This window comes from Salvia hispanica, chromosome 4, assembly GCF_029641045.1.
Source record: "Salvia hispanica isolate PSC_SH4W2 chromosome 4, Shi_PSC_v1, whole genome shotgun sequence".
In the NCBI taxonomy this organism is placed as follows: Eukaryota; Viridiplantae; Streptophyta; class Magnoliopsida; order Lamiales; family Lamiaceae; genus Salvia; species Salvia hispanica.
In genome coordinates, this window is record NC_142695.1 from 50,506,268 (window position 1) to 50,524,920 (window position 18,653).

Consider the following 18,653-nt stretch of genomic DNA (forward strand, 5'->3'; position numbering starts at 1 on the left):
AAAACGTGAAGAGGTATAAGTTAGAAATGTAAAAATAAACAAGATAAAGGCATATCTGAGTGAAAATGACATTGTTCCCTCGTGCTATCCACAAACTTAACAAATTCAGACGAAAAAAGTATTTCAAGACCAAATAAATTTGTGTTGGAACATGGATGAAAATGGACTTGATATATTTGGACACAAAAATAATTACAGAGAGATTGTGTGAGACAGAAAGTAGTGGTGGGAAATTCAACAAAATATTAGTGGTGGGAATTTTTTTACTATTTAAATTAAATTAAAAATACTAGGTGACTATGACATGTTTCGATTTATATGGAACGTGCAAGAAAGCATATTGCCAAAATAAATCAATCACTTAAAACGCATTATTCCAAAACTGAGCATATGGAAAAAAACCAACATGGTAAAAAAGCTGAATAAGATTCATCTGAACTGGAAACTCAAGACTTGAGATTTATTGATGAAATACTGAAAACACAGATATTTATATCTAAACAAGTACAACATTGTGGAATGATCAACTACAACAAACTGCCAACACAAAGGGGTGAATGTGAAGTCTCAAGAACTTCCATTTGCGCTGGGGACTTTATCCTCTTGCTTCTCTTCTTCACTCACGGTCGTCGGCTTCTCGTTGGACGCCTCAGGAGAAGGCTCGCTGTCCTTGGTCAGTTCTGTCTCAAATTCTTTGGCTGCCTGCAGTGGAAATTTATGGGCCTCATAAGTTATGGCATTCGATTTATGCATATGGAAGACTACTAATTGAGGCGACTTGAGAAATAACAAGACGCGATATATCAGGGCATGTGAGGATGTAGAGCTTATTTAACAGACCCTAAAGCATTTAGGGATGAGGAGTTTACATCTCTGTACCATGTGTTTCGGGTGATTTAAAGGAATGCAAATTCAAAACTGTTTATCTTCTTTTCGAGTCAACTACAATAAGAAATACTAACAAAACTGCATGTTCCTTTCTCTTACACGAAAAGGAGCAGAGTTACCAACAATGTATCCTACTCATGGTAGCAGATGATTACGCACAAAACTGAGGGGACACATAATGATGTGAAGTTGTGTACTCCAACAGTTAAACATTCTACTGCCAACAGTTGCATACTACTAATATAACTTAAGCTGTGGAGGTCTTTCTGTTGAGTTTAATTGATACAAAGATTTATGGGAAGATCCAAAGCCAAAGCTAACATAGCAATTTATCTTCACAATTCCTAAATATGCTCGCACCACCCCAAGAGTTCTTCATTGTAACGTAGTATGGATCACGGGACTCTTTAATTATTTAAGAACATCAATGACTCATTTGGAACTGGACACTAAAACTCATTGATCAAAATGTGCAGCCATTTTTCTGTTTTCACTGCTACCAGTTGTTGATCCCTTATCCAGGTGAATACAACCCCTACACAAGCTGCAGGTGGGACCGAACATCAACACCTAAACCAGAGGTCTACAAAATGAAGGCTGGGAAAACTAAACGTCCTGCATTAAGGGACCGAACATGAACACCTAAACCAGAGGTCTCCAAAATGAAAGCCAAGAAAATTAAACATCCTGCATTAAGGGACCGAACATGAACACCTAAACCAGAAGTCATTGATCACTGATCACAGACAAGTAGAGGATTACGTTATCCGTGGTGCAACAAAAGTATTTCCCCACCCATCATCCAAGATAAATGAAAAGTCGACATAATTCTAGCTCCTACTATTACTTAGCGCAAGCTACTCTTTCAATTTAGAAGTCTCTTTTATTCAGTCATCCAAACATGATCAGAGGTCGTCAATATCATTCAAAGTATATATAGCCTCCAGCAATATTAGTGAAGTCTACAAAATACAACATAATAATCACGCCATAATTGTTCAAAATCCAAGTCAAATAAACAAGAAGGTTCGCCAAAATCAATTTAGAAGTTAAAACCCTAATTACTCCTCTCTTTAGGGCTTAACCATAAGTGGAATACAGTTAAAACTTAGAAGCACAGCAAAAGCAATAATTGCGATCTAATCGAAAAGGCAGAGACCTGCTGAAAGCTTTTGACAGACTTGCCAATGCTCCTTCCAATTTCGGGCAACTTCTTGGGGCCGAAGAGGAGCGCGGCGACGCCGGCGATAACTACGAGCTCCGGCACTCCGAGGCCGAAAAGGCAGTTGCACGACATCCCCCTCCTCTTCGCTGCCGTGGGGCGAACCGCCGCGAGGCCGAGCCTGGCCCGGCTGCAGACATTGGAGCTGAAGAAGACTGAGGTGGAGGAGGAGAGAGAGGCGAATCTTCTGGGTGGATTGAGAGAGAGTGAGGGCGTGATTGCGGCGGATGAGAAGGTCGCCATTGGAACTACTCCTTTCAGCTGCCTTTCCGGATTGAATTGCAGCTTTAAATGCTAAGCTGTTTGATTGATATTTTTAGGATTTTGGGGCTTTGGGATGTGGATACAGATGCAGTATGTATATTAATATATTATAGGCCATGTGAGATAAGTGATATTTTCAGCTAACGATAACTAAAATATCTCACGTTTTTTTAAATATTCTTATTTGACTAAATTCAATTTTTAAAATACTACTACTATAAGTTAATGTACCGATAAGCAAAATATCTATCACGTTTTTTTAAATATGCTTATTTGACTAAATATGAATAAATGTCTATGAGACTTTGATTCAATTAGCATAGTTTCACAACGCTTTTTGGTAGCAATTTTTCCATTTACTCCATTGTCGTCTTCGTCCTCTGTCAACTAATTATCGAACCTAAGCTTGTCTTTGGCAACGATCTGCTAGAGTTAATCTTGTCCACCCCAAACGCGTCGTCCAGCTTAAAGAACAAATAAGGTCGTGATTGATTAAGATTACACGACTATTCTACGTCCCAACAAGTATCTCCTCCACCAAGGTGCTCGCAACCTGGACTAGTCCAGCACGATGATGAATGGTGTTGCGGTGGCGATGTGAGATAACTAACGAGTGTTAAATTTCAACTTTAAATTTACCGAAAGTTGATCGAATTCCTTCATTTTTTTGCAAGATTGTTGATACTAATCATCCTAGTAGTAGTACTACAATTTAATGGACAAGATACTTCCTTTCAACCGAAAGTCCGAAAAACCATATGCATCAAAGGAGAAGTATAGAGGGTTAAATTAACAGCACCAGCTGAGTACAATCCAAAGACAAATCACAACTGCAAGGTGGAGCAGCTTTTGATCTAATCCTCCTCCAGATTGATAGAATCCTTGAATTTTCCGTACAAGATTTTCTTCAATGCAGCCATCTGAGCAACTATTGATTCTTTCTCCTCCTCTAGTTTTACTAAGTTCTTGCTTGTCTTCTCTGTCATCTCCTCAATCCTGCTTTCAACTTCCTCTTTTGGCACATGAGCAAAAACCTCACCTATTTGGAACCGAACTATGTCTTCATCTGTGAGGATCAGCTCATTGCCTGCATCCTCAAGGCTTTCGTTTGTTTCCTGCCCATAAGCTCTTTGGTTATAAACTTGGATAAGATGAGGCTAGACTTCAACAAGTAAAATGAGGCGCAGAGTCGATGACTACAATATCAGATGGAAAAAGATAATAGAGGCTAGCATTGTGTACGCAGATTCACAATGGGTGGGCGTGGTACAACTAAATGTTGATTGTGGAGACGAGGTAAAGAGCTATATAATACCTGAAAGCTAACACAGAGAGGCTTGAATGGGAGCTTCTTTTTTTTCTTATGCATAATAAATACTCAGCAAAGGCAAGAACATTAACACCACTCATTAAGAATAGCAGCTAAGAAGATGATACAGAAAATGAAAGAAGAAACTGTGCAAGAATACCAGATAAATAGTCTAACAGAGTGGCCGTAGAACGGCACTTAGTTGGTTGGCACTTGAATGGATAGACTGGTCTTAAGCTCATAACGATGAAATGATGAATAGTGATCTACATATTGGTGATTTTGAGCATATTCAAGTTAATAGAAACCAAACAGCATGGCCCAATTACCATAAAATATGTGTCTGAGAGCATGTTCTGCATAAGGCAATCAGATAAACTTTCACTGTTTAACTATTATATAATTCTTGAGTATCATGGTTAAAACCGGAGACAAACTTTTTAAGTAAAGTAAAAAGACACAAAGGTGGATGCTTTTAGAGCTCTGATCAATTCCTCTTCCAATGGCCAAAAGTTGGACGTACAAGTTTACAACACAGACAAATCAAGCAAGTGGTGAGAATAGAACACCTTTGAATCAATAATTCTCTTGGTATTATCAATCAGTAGTGTGCGCACGGAGCTTCTGTCTACCAATATCCAGGACTAATTTAACCAGCTAGCACAAATCCATGGCCTAACACAATAGCTCGGGTATAATCTCAATATGATAATCAAACAACATCACATGGCCCAAATCCATGTTTTATTTTAACAGTGATGCTCATCTATGACTATGATAGAATCAAGATGCCCTTTCTTTAAGCTCCCCTCCCACATTTCATTTCTCAGCATATAGTAGAAGCAAGCAAATAGCGGAAGCAATCAGCACATAAATGCACGTTTGTAGCAATGAATACTAGAGAAGTATAATGTGCTCCTTGGGCACCAAACCAAAATTCAGAGCCCATTTGGCCACCATTCTATATAGTATTTAGCAAATAAACCTAAATACACATAAAACATCTAAAACATCATTCTCTGAACAACCAGTTACCTTCAATAAATTAACCAAAAAAAGAAACAAAAAGGCATACCCTGATCTAAAAGGTCAAATTAATTGAGTTGAGAAACATCTAAATATCGGTTTAAAAGTAAATACTACTGGGTAACAGTTTTCCCTCTCTTGCACTGTTATCACTGCTAAAACAAATCTTGCTGAGCTTAGACATTATTGTATGAGGTGCCGAGTTCGAGCCCTCTTGTCTCTTGACATCAGTTGTAATTTCCTCCTTCATATAGGAGTTTATTTAAATTAAAAAAAAAATAAAAAATCTTTCTGGGTTTACTGCTATTCCCTCCTCATTTTCATTCAGCTATTTTGCACAAAACATCTAGCAATATACTGATTCTCTCTCTAGCATACCCATTATAAATTACTGAACATATCTCAATACAGTTTTAAAAAAACGATTAAATTCATTCAAATTCCTAATGAAGACAACTGAGTGCAAAAGACCCGAACAATCGAATACCTTAGCAATCTTGATTTCATCTTCTACCTCGTGAAGGCGGTTGTTCAATCTTCCGAACTTATTGATATTCTGCTGATCTTCCCACGTCACCTCAGTCTCCGACGACGATGATCCCGCCTTGCTCATAAGAAAAATGACGGATTTAACAAACCAATTAGAAACGAAAAAACAACAAAATAGTAAAATTACTTGTTACAATAAGCAAATTGATGCAGCATTTGTATATTAGTGTGTGCGATTCGTACTCACCTGTTGCATTGTACGATCAAATGAAGGCTGAGTGCGGAGAATAGAAGGGTTTACTGTCCACTGAGGAAGATCTACTACGACCACAATCAATATGGAGGAGTAAATTTTACGGGCCGGATTCCGGTTCGAACGATCCAAACCGTTCGTATGTGCCCGGTCCAGTTAGATTGCTGTTGTTGTCAAATCGGGCCGGTCAACTGAAGATTCTCTTATTATATTTTAGTAATTTCTAGGAATTCTGAATCATAGAAAATTCACGCAAATGTCCATAAGTTTTAATGAGAAAAAGTTTTAAATTTATGGAAAATATCAAAATTTGAAGCGAATTATTTTAGATGATAAATAATTTTACAACACTACAAGAAATTATAACAACAAATACATACTCCTTCCGTCTCAAGATAAGAGCATCCACAATATCGGCTATCCGACTGGTTAGCCGATCCGCGTCGCTAGCCGGTCGGCTAGCCGAACTATTGCAACCGGCCAGTCGAGAATCGGCGAGAAATTCGGCGTGGGCTAGCCGATTTGAGGGCGCTGGCCGCCATTGTGGCGTGCTGATCGGCCAGCGCCAATTTTCGTTTTTTTTTTTTAAAAATTGTTCGAAAAGCTATATATACGCGATTTTAGTTTCATTTTCATTTGCACCACTTGTTTTAACGGGTTTTCTCTCTCTCTAAATTTCTATACAAGAGCAACATCGAGCGATGAGTAACGCGGGTGGTAGCAGTGGTGGTAGTGGTGGGGATACTGGGGAGTACGAACGGCAGATGAACGAGGCAATGGAGGCCTACATGAAGCGCGAGCTAGAGCGGTACATGCGAAGGGTCGAACAGTAGGCGGCACCTCGCCCTCCACCGGTTGTCCACCGCCGAGCAGTGATTGATCGGGATCACGTAGCTGCACATCAGCGGCTATATGACGACTACTTTGCTCCGGACCCGCGGTTTCCAGCAACCATGTTCAGGCGGCGTTTTAGAATGCGCAGGGAGTTGTTTATGCGCATCGTTGACACTTTGGAGCGTCAATATCTTTATTTTCGCTTCAGGCACGATGCGGCTGGCAGACTCGGCCACACCCCTATCCAAAAGTGCACGACGGCAATCAGGCAGTTGGCCTACGGAGGCGCGGCAGACATGTGGGATGAGTACCTCCACATCGGTGAGACGACTTCTCTGGAATGTCTGAAGTTTTTCTATCAGGGCGTGATTCAAATTTTTGGTGAGCAGTACCTTCGAAGCCCTACCCCCCAAGATTGTCAGAATCTGATGCAGATGCACGGGGAGCAGCATGGGTTCCCCGGGATGTTAGGCAACATAGATTGTATGCATTGGGAGTGGAAGAACTGTCCAACTGCCTGGAAAGGGGCCTACACGACCGGCTACAAGGGAAAGAATCCCACGATGATCCTCAAGGTCGTAGCTGATTACCGGCTGTGGATCTGGCATGCGTATTTTGGGATAGCCGGGTCGAACAACGACCTCAACGTCCTCAACTCGTCGCCCCTCTTCAACGAGAAGTTTCAGGGCATCGGTCCAGCCGTCTCATTTGTGGCCAACAACAACCGGCATGATATGAGCTACTACTTGGCGGATGGGATATACCCTAGGTGGCCTGTCTTTGTGAAGACGATTAGGCACGCGGCGGATGACAAGAAGGCCTACTTTGCAGAACGGCAGGAGTCGGCGCACAAGGACGTGGAGCGCGCATTTGGTGTGCTCCAGTCTCGATGGGTGGCAATTAAGGGTCCAGCGCGTTTGTGGGATGTCAAATGCGTTGCTGATATAATGTACGCCTGCATTATCATGCACAACATGATCGTCGAAGACGAAGGCGTACAACTGACTAGTTGGGCCAATGACGATGAAGCCGGTCCAAGCCACGGAACGACCACCCCTAACGTACGACATGGGGTATCTCTCGAAGAAGTCGGCAGCCTCCAGGAATATGCCGATATAATTGAATAGTTGTGGGCACGGAGGACTGCACGACGATAGTTTTTTTTCTTTATTATGTAATTTATTTTTTTAAATGAATGTACTTTTTTATAATGCAATTAATGAATTTTCCCGTATATGTCTCGTAAATTTAATTCCGTAACTTAATCGTAAATTTAATTCCGTAAATGTAGTTGTTTTGAATTATTTTTATTGCGGCTGGCCTATGGCTGACTTATTTGAGTAAATGCTGACGTGACAGGTGGATTTTTAGTGCTGCTGACGTGGCAGGGGAGAGAGTGGCTGACTTATTCTTATTGTGGATGCTCCACGTCAGCATTTACTCAAATAGGCCAGCCGCAATAAAAATAATTCAAAAACAACTACATTTACGGAATTAAACACAAAATACGGAATTAAATTTACGACACATATACGGGAAAAATTCGTTAATTTTATTTAAATAAAAAAAGTACATTAACTAAAAATCAAAAAAATTACATAATAAAAACAAATCCGGGCTTCCACACACGAGCCACCGCCCCACTCTACTCCTCATTAATTTATTAAAAAAATACATTAAAAAATGTTAGTATGCCTTGAATCCGTTATAGTTTGCCGCTAGTCGAACGGGGGTCTCGCTGTGACATGTTTCTGTTTTAGGTCTTAATTTTGTATTGGGCCTAGCCCGTCTTCTGTGTGCCTATTTTAAAATTACATAATTAAAAAAATATATTAAAAATGTAATAAAAAAATGCATAAAAAAATACATAAAAAAATGCAATAAATAAAAAAAATGCATAATTTTTTTTTTAAAAAAATAGTGCTGGCAGATCGGCTCGCCACAATGGCGGCCAGCGCCCTCAAATCGGCTAGCCCACGCCGATTTTTTCATCGATTCGCGGCTGGCCGTTTCCAATAGTTCGGCTAGCCGGTGGGCTAGCAGCTATTGGAGATGCTCTAAGTGACCACAAACTTTTCTGCACGGGATTTAAGGGAATGAGGTTTTGTTAGTAAAATGGAAAGTAAATAAAGTAAGAGAGTTAATAAAGTAGAGAGAAAAAGTAAGAGAGAGTACCAAAAAAGGAAATGAGTCACTTATCTTGGGACGACCCAAAAAGAAATATGAGTCACTTATCTTGGGACAGGAGGGAGTATATCAATACATGAATAATATATTGGTCAAAATGTGTATAATAATAATTTGAAGTGTAGGTGTAGTAGTACAAAAATTTAATTAAATTATTTATTTTTTATATTTTTTAACTAGTTTAAATATATGGAGTAAAGATATTGGTCACGTTCTAATCACTTATTTTTAGTTTGACCACGGATGTTCCGAATCCACACAATTCCGCGTTGTCAACTGCACTACAACCCATTGATAGATAAACTTCAATGGTACTAAATTTTAGATAAAGTTATTAAAGATAATAAAGTTAAAAAAAATAAAATTGAATGTTTGAATCAGATGGTATAAACAAGAAATTTATTGCAAATATCAACATGTCATCTTAGTTGGAAGTTACGATAAATTAAAAAGAAAATATGACATTTTAAATTAGATGAAGAGTTATTACTACAGAGCTTGCTAATGGTGTTTGGAACTTAGGATGTATACTCGAAAACATGCTTTATGATGCATTATTTTGTAATCTATATTTTTTCCCAGATATTGTGAATAATTATTTATGTCACATAGTTTATATTATTACTATATTGTTGATTAAGTTCAAGAATAAAAAAATAAAGAATAGGATAAACACATTTTTCTAAAGTGTAGGCTAATCAATAACTCATAGTTAAAAGTAAGTTAAATATTCACGACATAGATAAATGTGACAATCCATTATGAGAGACCAGCTAGTGTTAATTTTACTATCTTAGATGATTGGTTACACTATACTGTGGTATAGCGTTGAATGAGTAGCGTATAAATAAATACTCCTATTTTATAGTATTGGTTAGACCAATTGCGAGATCTCAAATATTTTTATTTCTAAATTTATGGGAATAATATTGAGTATACGGTATTAGTTTTGTTATTTTGATTTGTCAATGGATGCAAGTTTTTTCACAATCCAATGATCATAGCTTATTGGGAACAATAACAAGTGCACGAGAAGAGAAGTATTGCAACTATTGTTATTTCATATAATTTTATATAAATCAAATATACATGGTGTTCAATTCGCTTTTATAGGTTTAGTTATGTATTTACACTCACAAGTCACAAGTATGCATATTACTTTCATAGGACATGAATAAGAATGGATACAAAGTTCGGGTGAGGCTCAGATCTAGTAAAAAGGTTTGAAGGATAGATTGTGCAATGTACACGGTCCGTGCGGGTCGTTTGCAAAATGCATGACCCGAGAAATCTCTCTCAATCTACCTGTCCGCATAGCACCCACCATGCGCAACTTGTGTTAGTCACGTGCGCCCTATCCAGATTTTGAACAATAGCTTCTCCCTGGTCGAGTGGCTTCTCTGCACCGTTTTATCGGCCGGCCGGATGACTCAAATTTAATATAACTAAGTGTCAAAAATTTTAATTTATGCTATCACATGATAGTTTTGGAAAATTCAAACACATTTGGTAGATATGAAAAAAATATTACTATAAAATACCGATCCATATAATTTGGTCAATTCAGAGTTAATTGAATTCTCAATTCTTGTAATTAGGTCAATTCCATGTAAATCTATTTCTGTATCTGTATTAATATATTCATAAATACCCATCGTTTCTCGTTAATTTTCATCGGCTCTTATCTCAATCCATCCCAGGTGCAGATTAATTAACCTCAAAATCTCTTAATTATTCACTTCTCTTCACAGCCTCCAATCGTTTGAGTTTCTCTTAATTTTTTGCTTCAGGAGTTCAAATTTCTTAAGAAAAGATTTATCAATCTAGAGCATGATCGCTTAATTTGATTGTTTCGATTTTTTAGGCAGCTGAAAATGCCAGGCATTAATTGGAGGGAATGCCAAGCCGAGATTGGGGTTACCGGTCTAACGGTGTCGGCAGGCGGCGGCTGGAGGACTCAGCTGCCTCCGGGTTCCAGACATAGAATTGTAGACAAAATGTAATACTATATCTTTCTATCTATCTTGCTTTTGAAGGATTTTCTCTGCTGCCTGTGTTGACTGAGCAATGCTTGTCTATTTGGAAAGTGAACTAGGGTAAATTTGGTGATATGGCTTCAATTATTCTTGTAGATGTCTAGATAATGTCACTATATGAACAGAAGTGGAGTATATTTTTAGGGGAAAGGGTGATCTCTTAGGCACTAGAATATTGAAGGGTTGGTAATGAATGTATAATCAAGTACTAGTAATTTGCTACTTCTTCTGATTTATAAACTGGTAATGAATGTTCCTTGCTGATTGTGCTATAGCTGCGAATAGAGGGGGTAACACTGTAATGCTTAATTAATAGGTTAGAGATGCTGAAGAAGCATATTCCCTTTGCTGGAGAAGAGGGACTACATGATCTTCAAGAAACTGCTCTCAGGTGTGAGGAAAGAATTTTTATGAAGGCAACAAGCCAGGTATAACTGTGAGAATGTCACATGGTTCAATGAATTTGTTGGATATTGGCCATACCTTACATTTATGTATTATTCTAACACTTGCCCTTTGAAACGTGAAGTTTACTGTAACTATTACCTTTTCCCTCTGTTTTGCAGTCAGACTATTTAAGAAAGATAACTTCAAAAATGCTGGGGGTCGAGATGAGATCCCAAAAACTTAGACTGAACCCTCTTCAGAGTAATGCTGCAAGTACTAGCACAAACTCACAAGACCCAAGTAAAACACTTACCATTCATCTGCAGTACTTATAATTGTATATTAAAAGGTATTAGACACTCAATTTGATGGTTTTCATTTAGCCCTTATAAGCTTCTCTTGCCATGACCTCACCTTGAACATTCTTTCTAGACTCTAATAATAAATGACCCAAGTATTTCTTTTCAGTCTTTAGTCCTGAACTTCTTACACTTTAACAGACAGGTAGGAATAGCAAGCAAATAACTGTGCAATATCTTTGAAATAATTTCCACCTTCAGAGGCAAGATGAACAAACCTACGTCATAGATTTGGTGGGAATGTCCACTTTATTCTAATGAAAGAAAAAAGATAGTCTACAATTGATGCCTCTAGCATGGTATAGATTGCTTACGTTCATTAACTAAAGCACTAACTAGGCTAAAGATGCTTGACAGTTGAGTACTGTACGTCTTTAACTACATCCCAGTGTAGATCTAGTCTCTTATGTTCACTTCCTGTTCTAGTAGGATGTCCATTTTCAGTTGGCGTGGTGCACTTGTTTCATACGGTTGCCTATACTCTGAATTGACTTGTAATATAGCTCTTTATGGTTACTCAATAGAGTTGTTATAGTCTCTTTCTTGAATATTGATGATTTTTTCCCATAAGCAGACTTCATAATCATCAATATGACATGCTGTTAGAGAATGTTTCCTGCTCTCTGCAGTCTTTAGACCTATTATTATTAGTACTCCTATTTATTTAGTTTTTGTTATGATAAAGAGTTTTATTTTCAGTTTTTTAGAGATAAATTTATCTATTAGAGTTTGTTATTAGCTTGGTAGAGATAAGTTTATCTCTTAGAGTTTGATTAGGAGTCTACTGTTTATCTTTTAGAGTTGAGTCAAGTTAGGAGTATTCAGTAGATTACTACAATTAGGGCTATGTATCCTTTATTTTACTGGAGAACAAATATAGTTACATTTCAACATATGCTGTGGCCCTCTGGGGGTGGGTGGGTGGGTTGCGGCCTCTTATTTTTTGGAGGATTTATTATCTTTTAATTGTTTTATGTTCATGTTCCTGTTTCCAGCCACCATTGCATCTATTCTCTATTCCATGCTTCTTTGCATAATAGTATTACTTGTACTGATAAATCTGTCCTCTTTGTGTGCATCTTTGGCAGCTTCTCAAAGCATGCATTCCCAAATCCAAAGTCAGGCCCAGCAATTACCAACTCCAATGGTCTCCAATATATATCGGCAACATATTTTATCTCAAAATACCCAGAATAACATTCAATCAACTGGAGTGCCGAATTCTACTGGTTTGACACACTCAATGCCCCCTGTTGGTGGCATGTCCCAGGGTACCGTGTCCAATGTTTCTATTGAGAATCCTAACATGCAAAACATGTCTAATGTAACTCCGAATGCAGTATTGAATCCGATATGGCTGGATGTTACAGCTAATATGTATGGAAACTCTCAGAGACAGATTCCAGGTGTGCAGCAGCAGGTTGTTTCTCAGGATACCCAACAACATTCTCAGAATCCTGTGGTGAATTTGCTTCAGTCAAATGGTACAAGTAATATCAAATCCACCCAGTACCCTTGTAGATAAGCCTATGAAGACATATAATTTACTCCCCATGTCCATGAAAAGTAGGCAACATTTGTGAGCACAAATTTTAAGAAAATAGTTGGTGGGTCACACTTTAATTGTCATCGCTCCTAAACTCCTTTTTTCCCCTTTTGTTCTTTTTTTTGCTTGTGTGGCTCAAATATATTGCTCTTGGCTCTACAATTTCTTCTATTTCTGTGATATTTAAGTTTGCATATTGGTCCATTAGTATGAGAGTACTGGATCACTTAGTTCAGTAGTTCCAATTTAGGCAAATCGAACACCTTCTATTTCTCCAGAAGTTTCCACATTTTCTTCTAAATAACATCTTTTCATTTCTTCTTCCTAGGTGTAGCTGCAAGCATGGAAGTCGGTGATTGGAGGAGTCAACTACGTCCAGATATCAGAACAAGGGTAGTAAATAAGATGTAAATTTTCAAATTTCTGGTCTTACTTTTAAATTATTTTATTGATAGTATAGGTGTTTTGTTGACTAACCTTGGAGCTCTCTGGATTTGTTAGTTACCTCAAAATTCTGCCTAGACACCTTCCTCTATTTTTTATTTTTTTTTCCCTTTATATTAAGTGGGCTTGGACTTTGGGTGGTGGAATTTAGTAACTTTTTTTTTGAAAAAAAATTTATTACACCTTTTTATCTAAATTATGCACCATTTGTAGTCTACCAACCAAATTGGTTTTAGTCACCAGTTAACCCTTTTACTATTTAATTACATAATTTTTACTCTTTGCCTATCATTGAACATAAAGAAAGGTCAAAAGTCATTGAGTTATGAAGTATTGGATCTTAAGTTTCATGATGATTTAGAGACTCTTGGATGTGATGTTATGCAGTTATGGACAAATTAACGTAGTGAAATTCCGTTCTTGTTTAGCGTTGTTCATTCAAACTTAGCTGTTATTCATTATCTTAAAGGAACTAGCAAATAGAAACTAATTGTAAAATGAAATACGGGGAGCATATATTTTGCACAAATTGTTAAAATGGACTATGGTTTAGGATATAAACTTGTGATTTTCCCTATATTAGCATTTATCTGTAGAAGTTGAAAACTTTTAGTTAATTTTTATTAATAATTGGACATTGATGGAAGATTGTTACACTTGTTGATTAGAGTTGAGACATTGAAGAGGCATATCCCTTTTTCTGGACCAGATGAAGCCTTGGAAATTGAAAGAATGGCTGCTAGGTTTGAGGAAATGACACATTCTGTGGCAACAAGCCAGGTATACATGTCACGTGATTTATCCTTTAATGAGCATGATGCAGGCCAAGATTTACATTTATTCGTTGTTTGAACTTTTGACCCCTTTTCTCCCTTTTTGCAGTCAGATTATTTGAGAAAGATATCTTTGAAAATTCTGACAATTCATACAAGATCTCAGAATCCTATTGCTCTTCTCTCTTAATGATGCAAGTGATCCCAAGATCTAGGTACAGATACCCATGTTGCTAGTATAGTTAACATTACAAATTTTATGTCAAGCGGAACTAATTATCTGAATGCATTTACTTATGAATTATGGGTGCTTTTGAAATGCTCTATTCTTATTGAACATCTAATATTTGATGCCTTGAGTAACTTTAGGGGTCGAGAACTTGTACACAAAAATTATGTAGTTGGCAAACTTGTATATCAATTGGGTTAGCATCAAATTAGTTGAGCTGTATCTCTTTGTTCTTTCAGTCATCCCTAACATTCTAGTTGGCGTATCTAACAAGCATTCATCATTCGGACTTGGTTGGTCGTTCATGCAACCTTATGTTGCTGTCACACTCTGCTGTTTGAAGTCTTTCTGTGTTGTGATTTGTCTAAGCAAATGAGTTCAGTCTCAAAAAAATTTATGACTAAGGGATAATACATGATAACCATGTAACACCTCAAAGTAATTCTGTTTTCTTATATCGTTGAGCTGCTCTCAGGGCAAACAAAAGCATACGACATAGATGAATCAGAAAAAAGCCTTTATATTACTCCAGCGACATTCAGCATGTGGTGTTAGATGTCTTACAAATAGGAAAATTACACTTGAGTAGTAGTTGCTAGAAGCACATCCATGGACAATTGTCGTTGGTCTATTTGACTTGTATGTATTCACAGCTGCATCTTCACCCGGTTCTAGTCATTTGGGGCTCATGTTTGTGTTGGTGGGTTGAGTTTCTTTAGGCCCTGTTTGTTCTTTCATACTTAGTTTAAAGTGATTATCTGATAAACTTAGCTTCGTATGCTGCAGACGATGCCACATTGTGGCAAGGTTTTCCATATATAGAGCTCCGGTGGGAGCAATTGTGATGCTGAGAATGCGCTGCAATGTTTCAAGAATAATATATATGCATAAGTGTAGTATATTGTACTAATGTTTATTTGCTGAGAATCATGGGAAACTGTCTCAACTATTGCAATAAACTTTATTGCTAAAAACTAGGCTTGATAATGAGTGTGATATTTTGTGATTTGTTACTGCAATTTTTTTGTACTTAATTCTTTTTAGGATATAATCATATGATCCTAAGTAGAAAAAACTTTTGAGTTTAAAATTAATTAGGGATGTTGTGTTGGCCAAATGACCAATATGTGGCACCCTTTATTAGCTGACACTTAACTATATGTATATAAAATATTTACATAATTATAAATAGTTTTTTTTAAAATACTAAATTCTTGATTATTGTCTCTTATTGCTTCTTGATTTGAAGTTATGGATCCCAGTTGAGTCATATTATTATTAAAATTTCATATATCTAGTTGTAACTTGGTATATGTAATTTTAATTTCAACTTACTCTTATAATTTTCAGTGATCAAGTAAATTGTGAATTTCTATGTATATGGTATTTTTAAAATCTAAATTATGAATTTTAACAGTGATACATTTTTAGATAAAACTAGTGTCTAATCACATCCCGTGTGATGCATTACTTGAATTTGAAAACTAAAAAAAACTAAACTTCCAAAACTTACGTATAGTACAAAATATTTACAACAAACATATATATATAGACTACATATGTATTTGTTCTAAACTTTTCATTCTATTCTTTTTCACTTATAGAATTATATATTCTTTATTCCTACATATTTCTACTATAAATTATCTTTAATTTTTAATTACAAAAATTAGACTTATTGTTTATTTGAACACATTCCGTGCAATGAACATGCTAAAATAAGAAAACGATGAAGCGCAACTCAGTTGATAAAACGTTTTTTCTCAAACCAATAGGTTAGGATTTTAAGTCATCATGAGAATAAATAGAGGATCACTGTTGATCTTTTTTTCAAAAAAAAGTAGATTAAATTGGTTTCCAAAAGTATAAAAATTTTAAGATAGAGAATCATTATTAATTTATAATTTGACACTTTGACTTGCTTTTTAGTGAAATAGCCGATTTAGAAAATTTGGCCGTCAATTTTTTTAATAATTTGACCTTTACCATTCTTGATGACATGTAAGTTACGAGATAAAAATGTACATATACAAAAGTTGAGGCTAAAATATAAATCAATTGAATTAAAGGAATTTGATTGTAACCACCCCATTAATTATTTCCTTAAATATTAATTCAAATTTATTTAAAAATTACCCTAAATTGTTATCACAACACTAACCCATCTTCTTTTATTTAAATTTTGTAAAATGATTTTATAAATTCATAAAAGTATTATTTAAATTTAGTTTATACTGTAAAATGATTGTATAAATTCATAAAAGTATTATTGTATGAAATCTGAAATCATAAATATATAAAATAAAAAAAATTATTAAAAAATATAAATCAAACAAAGGGAAAAAAATAACACATATACCGAATGAGAAACAATATTATTATTTCAAGTTCTAAAATCACAAATTTATACAATAACAATTTATTGTACCAATAAAACTCATATAACCAAATAAGTTTATAAACTAAAAATTGCACACAAATCACGTATCATTTAAATCACTTTTAGATCTATATTACAAAGATCAATCACAAACACATGTCAATAAAAATAATGTATAAATATATATTAGAATATGGCCAAATCGATCAAAATCATCAACAAAAATACAACAAAATAGCATAGAATATACAACCGATATCAAGATGCATGCATTTAGCCCGAAAAAAAAAATGGTTGCATACCCTAGTAGTATACCCTGCATCGCCTACTTCTCGTGTAGCTGCTACCACCCATACCATGTCCAAGAAAGACAAATGAATAAGAGTTGCCACCAACCTAATATTAATATTATGCACTACATGAAAAAATTATACATTCGACACTTCACAATAGTACATGAAGAAAAAGAAAAAAAATCACATAATTAAGCTCGACACATCAAAAAATACATCACTTCCACCATAAAGACCTGCAAGGAGAACAACATAAACAACACGATTGATGATCAACCATGATCAACCATTACAAGTAGCAGTATTAAAAGAAAAAAATAAGGTAAACAGAGCAGAAAAGCATACGCAGTTCACAGTTCACACACACAATTATTAAAGTTATAAAAATAAGAATTAAAATTTCCATCTTCGAAATCCCGCCATTGCAAAGTCAGAACACAAATGTGTGTATAAATACAAACGCTCAAAAATCAATAAAACAAAAGGAATATAATGAGAGCACATAGAAAAACGATTGAAATGACATAATTGGAGAGATCAAAAAAGGGGAGGAGAATCTCACGAAGCAATCGTCATCAATGGTGAAAATGTACTTCTTCTCAGAAACCATGTAGCCGAAGCAGCGGCAAGCGAATAGGTTAGTGGGTAAGTGGCAATGAATGTCATTAGTGGGTAGTTAATCATGAAAAAAATGAAGAGTCATAATATTAAAATTTAATAAATAATACCCCCTCCGTCCCAAGGAAGATGACCCCTTCCTTGGGCGGCACGGGATTTTATGCAGTAAATTTTTGTGTGTTAAGAGGAGAGAGTAAAGTAAGAGAGAAGGAATAAAGTAGAGTTAAAGGTGTTTCTATTTTAAGTAATGGGTCATCTTGGTTGGGACAAACCAAAAAGGAAAGTGGACCATCTTCAATGAGACGAAGGGAGTAGTAAGTATATTCAAAAAATCTTTTTTATACTATCAATGGCATTTATGTAATTATTCCAAAAACTCCCCTTTTATATATTTATAGATCAATTATAGATAGATTATTATGGCTAATAGACAAAGTATGGTGTATGTCATGTCGTATTTGGAGAGAGAAATATTTTATTTAGATGTTGGTTGAGAGAGGTCTCAATTATGAATACTTCTATATTTTAATTTTACAAATACTTCTTATTTATAAAAAGCATTACGCTTATTCCACATATTGAGAATTTTAATATTTTTTATCAAATAAAATCATATCCAAAACCCTAATCCAAAAAATATCCATCAATTACGTTCTTATTGGGTTACGTGAAATTGAATTTACTCCATCAATAAAATTGATATTATTTGTGGATGGCATGACCGCATGAGTTTTAATAAGAAATTGTTAAGGTAAGAGAGAAGAGGAGAAAACTGGCTAAGTATGAGAGAGTGAGAAAAAGTATGAGAGAAAAATTTTCTATTTCCAAAAATAAGATTATTTTTTGTGCATATTCCAAAATGGTAAAATTAGACTATTTTTCATGAATGAAGGGAGTATATAAGAATCATTTATACAAAATTTCTTTATAATAATCATAATACTTTCAAATTATTCCCGATTCTAACTATAAATTACATATTGTTAATAAGAAAATTTATGATAACGTCCATCTTATCCAGAAATGAAGAATAAGTTTACTAGTTGTTTACCCGTATGTAACTAAGCTAAGCAATAAAATCACCATGTATTATCTTCTTAGTGAATTTGATTAAAA

At 35.7% G+C, this 18,653-nt stretch overlaps 3 protein-coding genes across 9 annotated transcripts; 1 reads left to right on the plus strand and 2 right to left on the minus strand.

The window, feature by feature from the left end:
* Window positions 1–434: 434 nt before the first annotated feature.
* LOC125197217 (sec-independent protein translocase protein TATA, chloroplastic-like) lies at window positions 435–2,454 on the minus strand. The gene is made up of 2 exons (XM_048095931.2): window positions 2,048–2,454; window positions 435–702 (listed from the first exon to the last, which is right to left on the minus strand). Exons 1-2 carry the CDS (start codon window positions 2,351–2,353, stop codon window positions 568–570), a joined length of 441 nt encoding a protein of 146 aa, XP_047951888.2. The 5' UTR covers window positions 2,354–2,454; the 3' UTR covers window positions 435–567.
* A 631-nt stretch (window positions 2,455–3,085) lies between these two features.
* LOC125192458 (prefoldin subunit 4-like) lies at window positions 3,086–5,563 on the minus strand. The gene is made up of 3 exons (XM_048090036.2): window positions 5,446–5,563; window positions 5,197–5,313; window positions 3,086–3,489 (listed from the first exon to the last, which is right to left on the minus strand). Exons 1-3 carry the CDS (start codon window positions 5,452–5,454, stop codon window positions 3,229–3,231), a joined length of 387 nt encoding a protein of 128 aa, XP_047945993.1. The 5' UTR covers window positions 5,455–5,563; the 3' UTR covers window positions 3,086–3,228.
* A 4,500-nt stretch (window positions 5,564–10,063) lies between these two features.
* Window positions 10,064–15,265, plus strand: LOC125197258 (mediator of RNA polymerase II transcription subunit 15a-like). 7 transcript variants are annotated; one of them, XM_089069515.1, is made up of 9 exons: window positions 10,064–10,172; window positions 10,337–10,471; window positions 10,825–10,936; window positions 11,075–11,195; window positions 12,343–12,738; window positions 13,129–13,207; window positions 13,913–14,024; window positions 14,127–14,232; window positions 15,033–15,265. In XM_089069515.1, exons 2-8 carry the CDS (start codon window positions 10,347–10,349, stop codon window positions 14,205–14,207), a joined length of 1,026 nt encoding a protein of 341 aa, XP_088925641.1. In that variant the 5' UTR covers window positions 10,064–10,172; window positions 10,337–10,346; the 3' UTR covers window positions 14,208–14,232; window positions 15,033–15,265. The 7 variants fall into 7 exon arrangements, with proteins under 7 accessions (XP_088925641.1, XP_088925642.1, XP_088925643.1 ...); XM_048095984.2 differs by lacking the exon at window positions 10,064–10,172 and having other exon boundaries at window positions 10,192–10,471; window positions 12,343–12,525; window positions 12,595–12,738; window positions 13,135–13,207; XM_048095985.2 differs by lacking the exon at window positions 10,064–10,172 and having other exon boundaries at window positions 10,192–10,471; window positions 11,075–11,168; window positions 12,343–12,525; window positions 12,595–12,738.
* The last annotated feature ends 3,388 nt before the right edge of the window (window positions 15,266–18,653 follow it).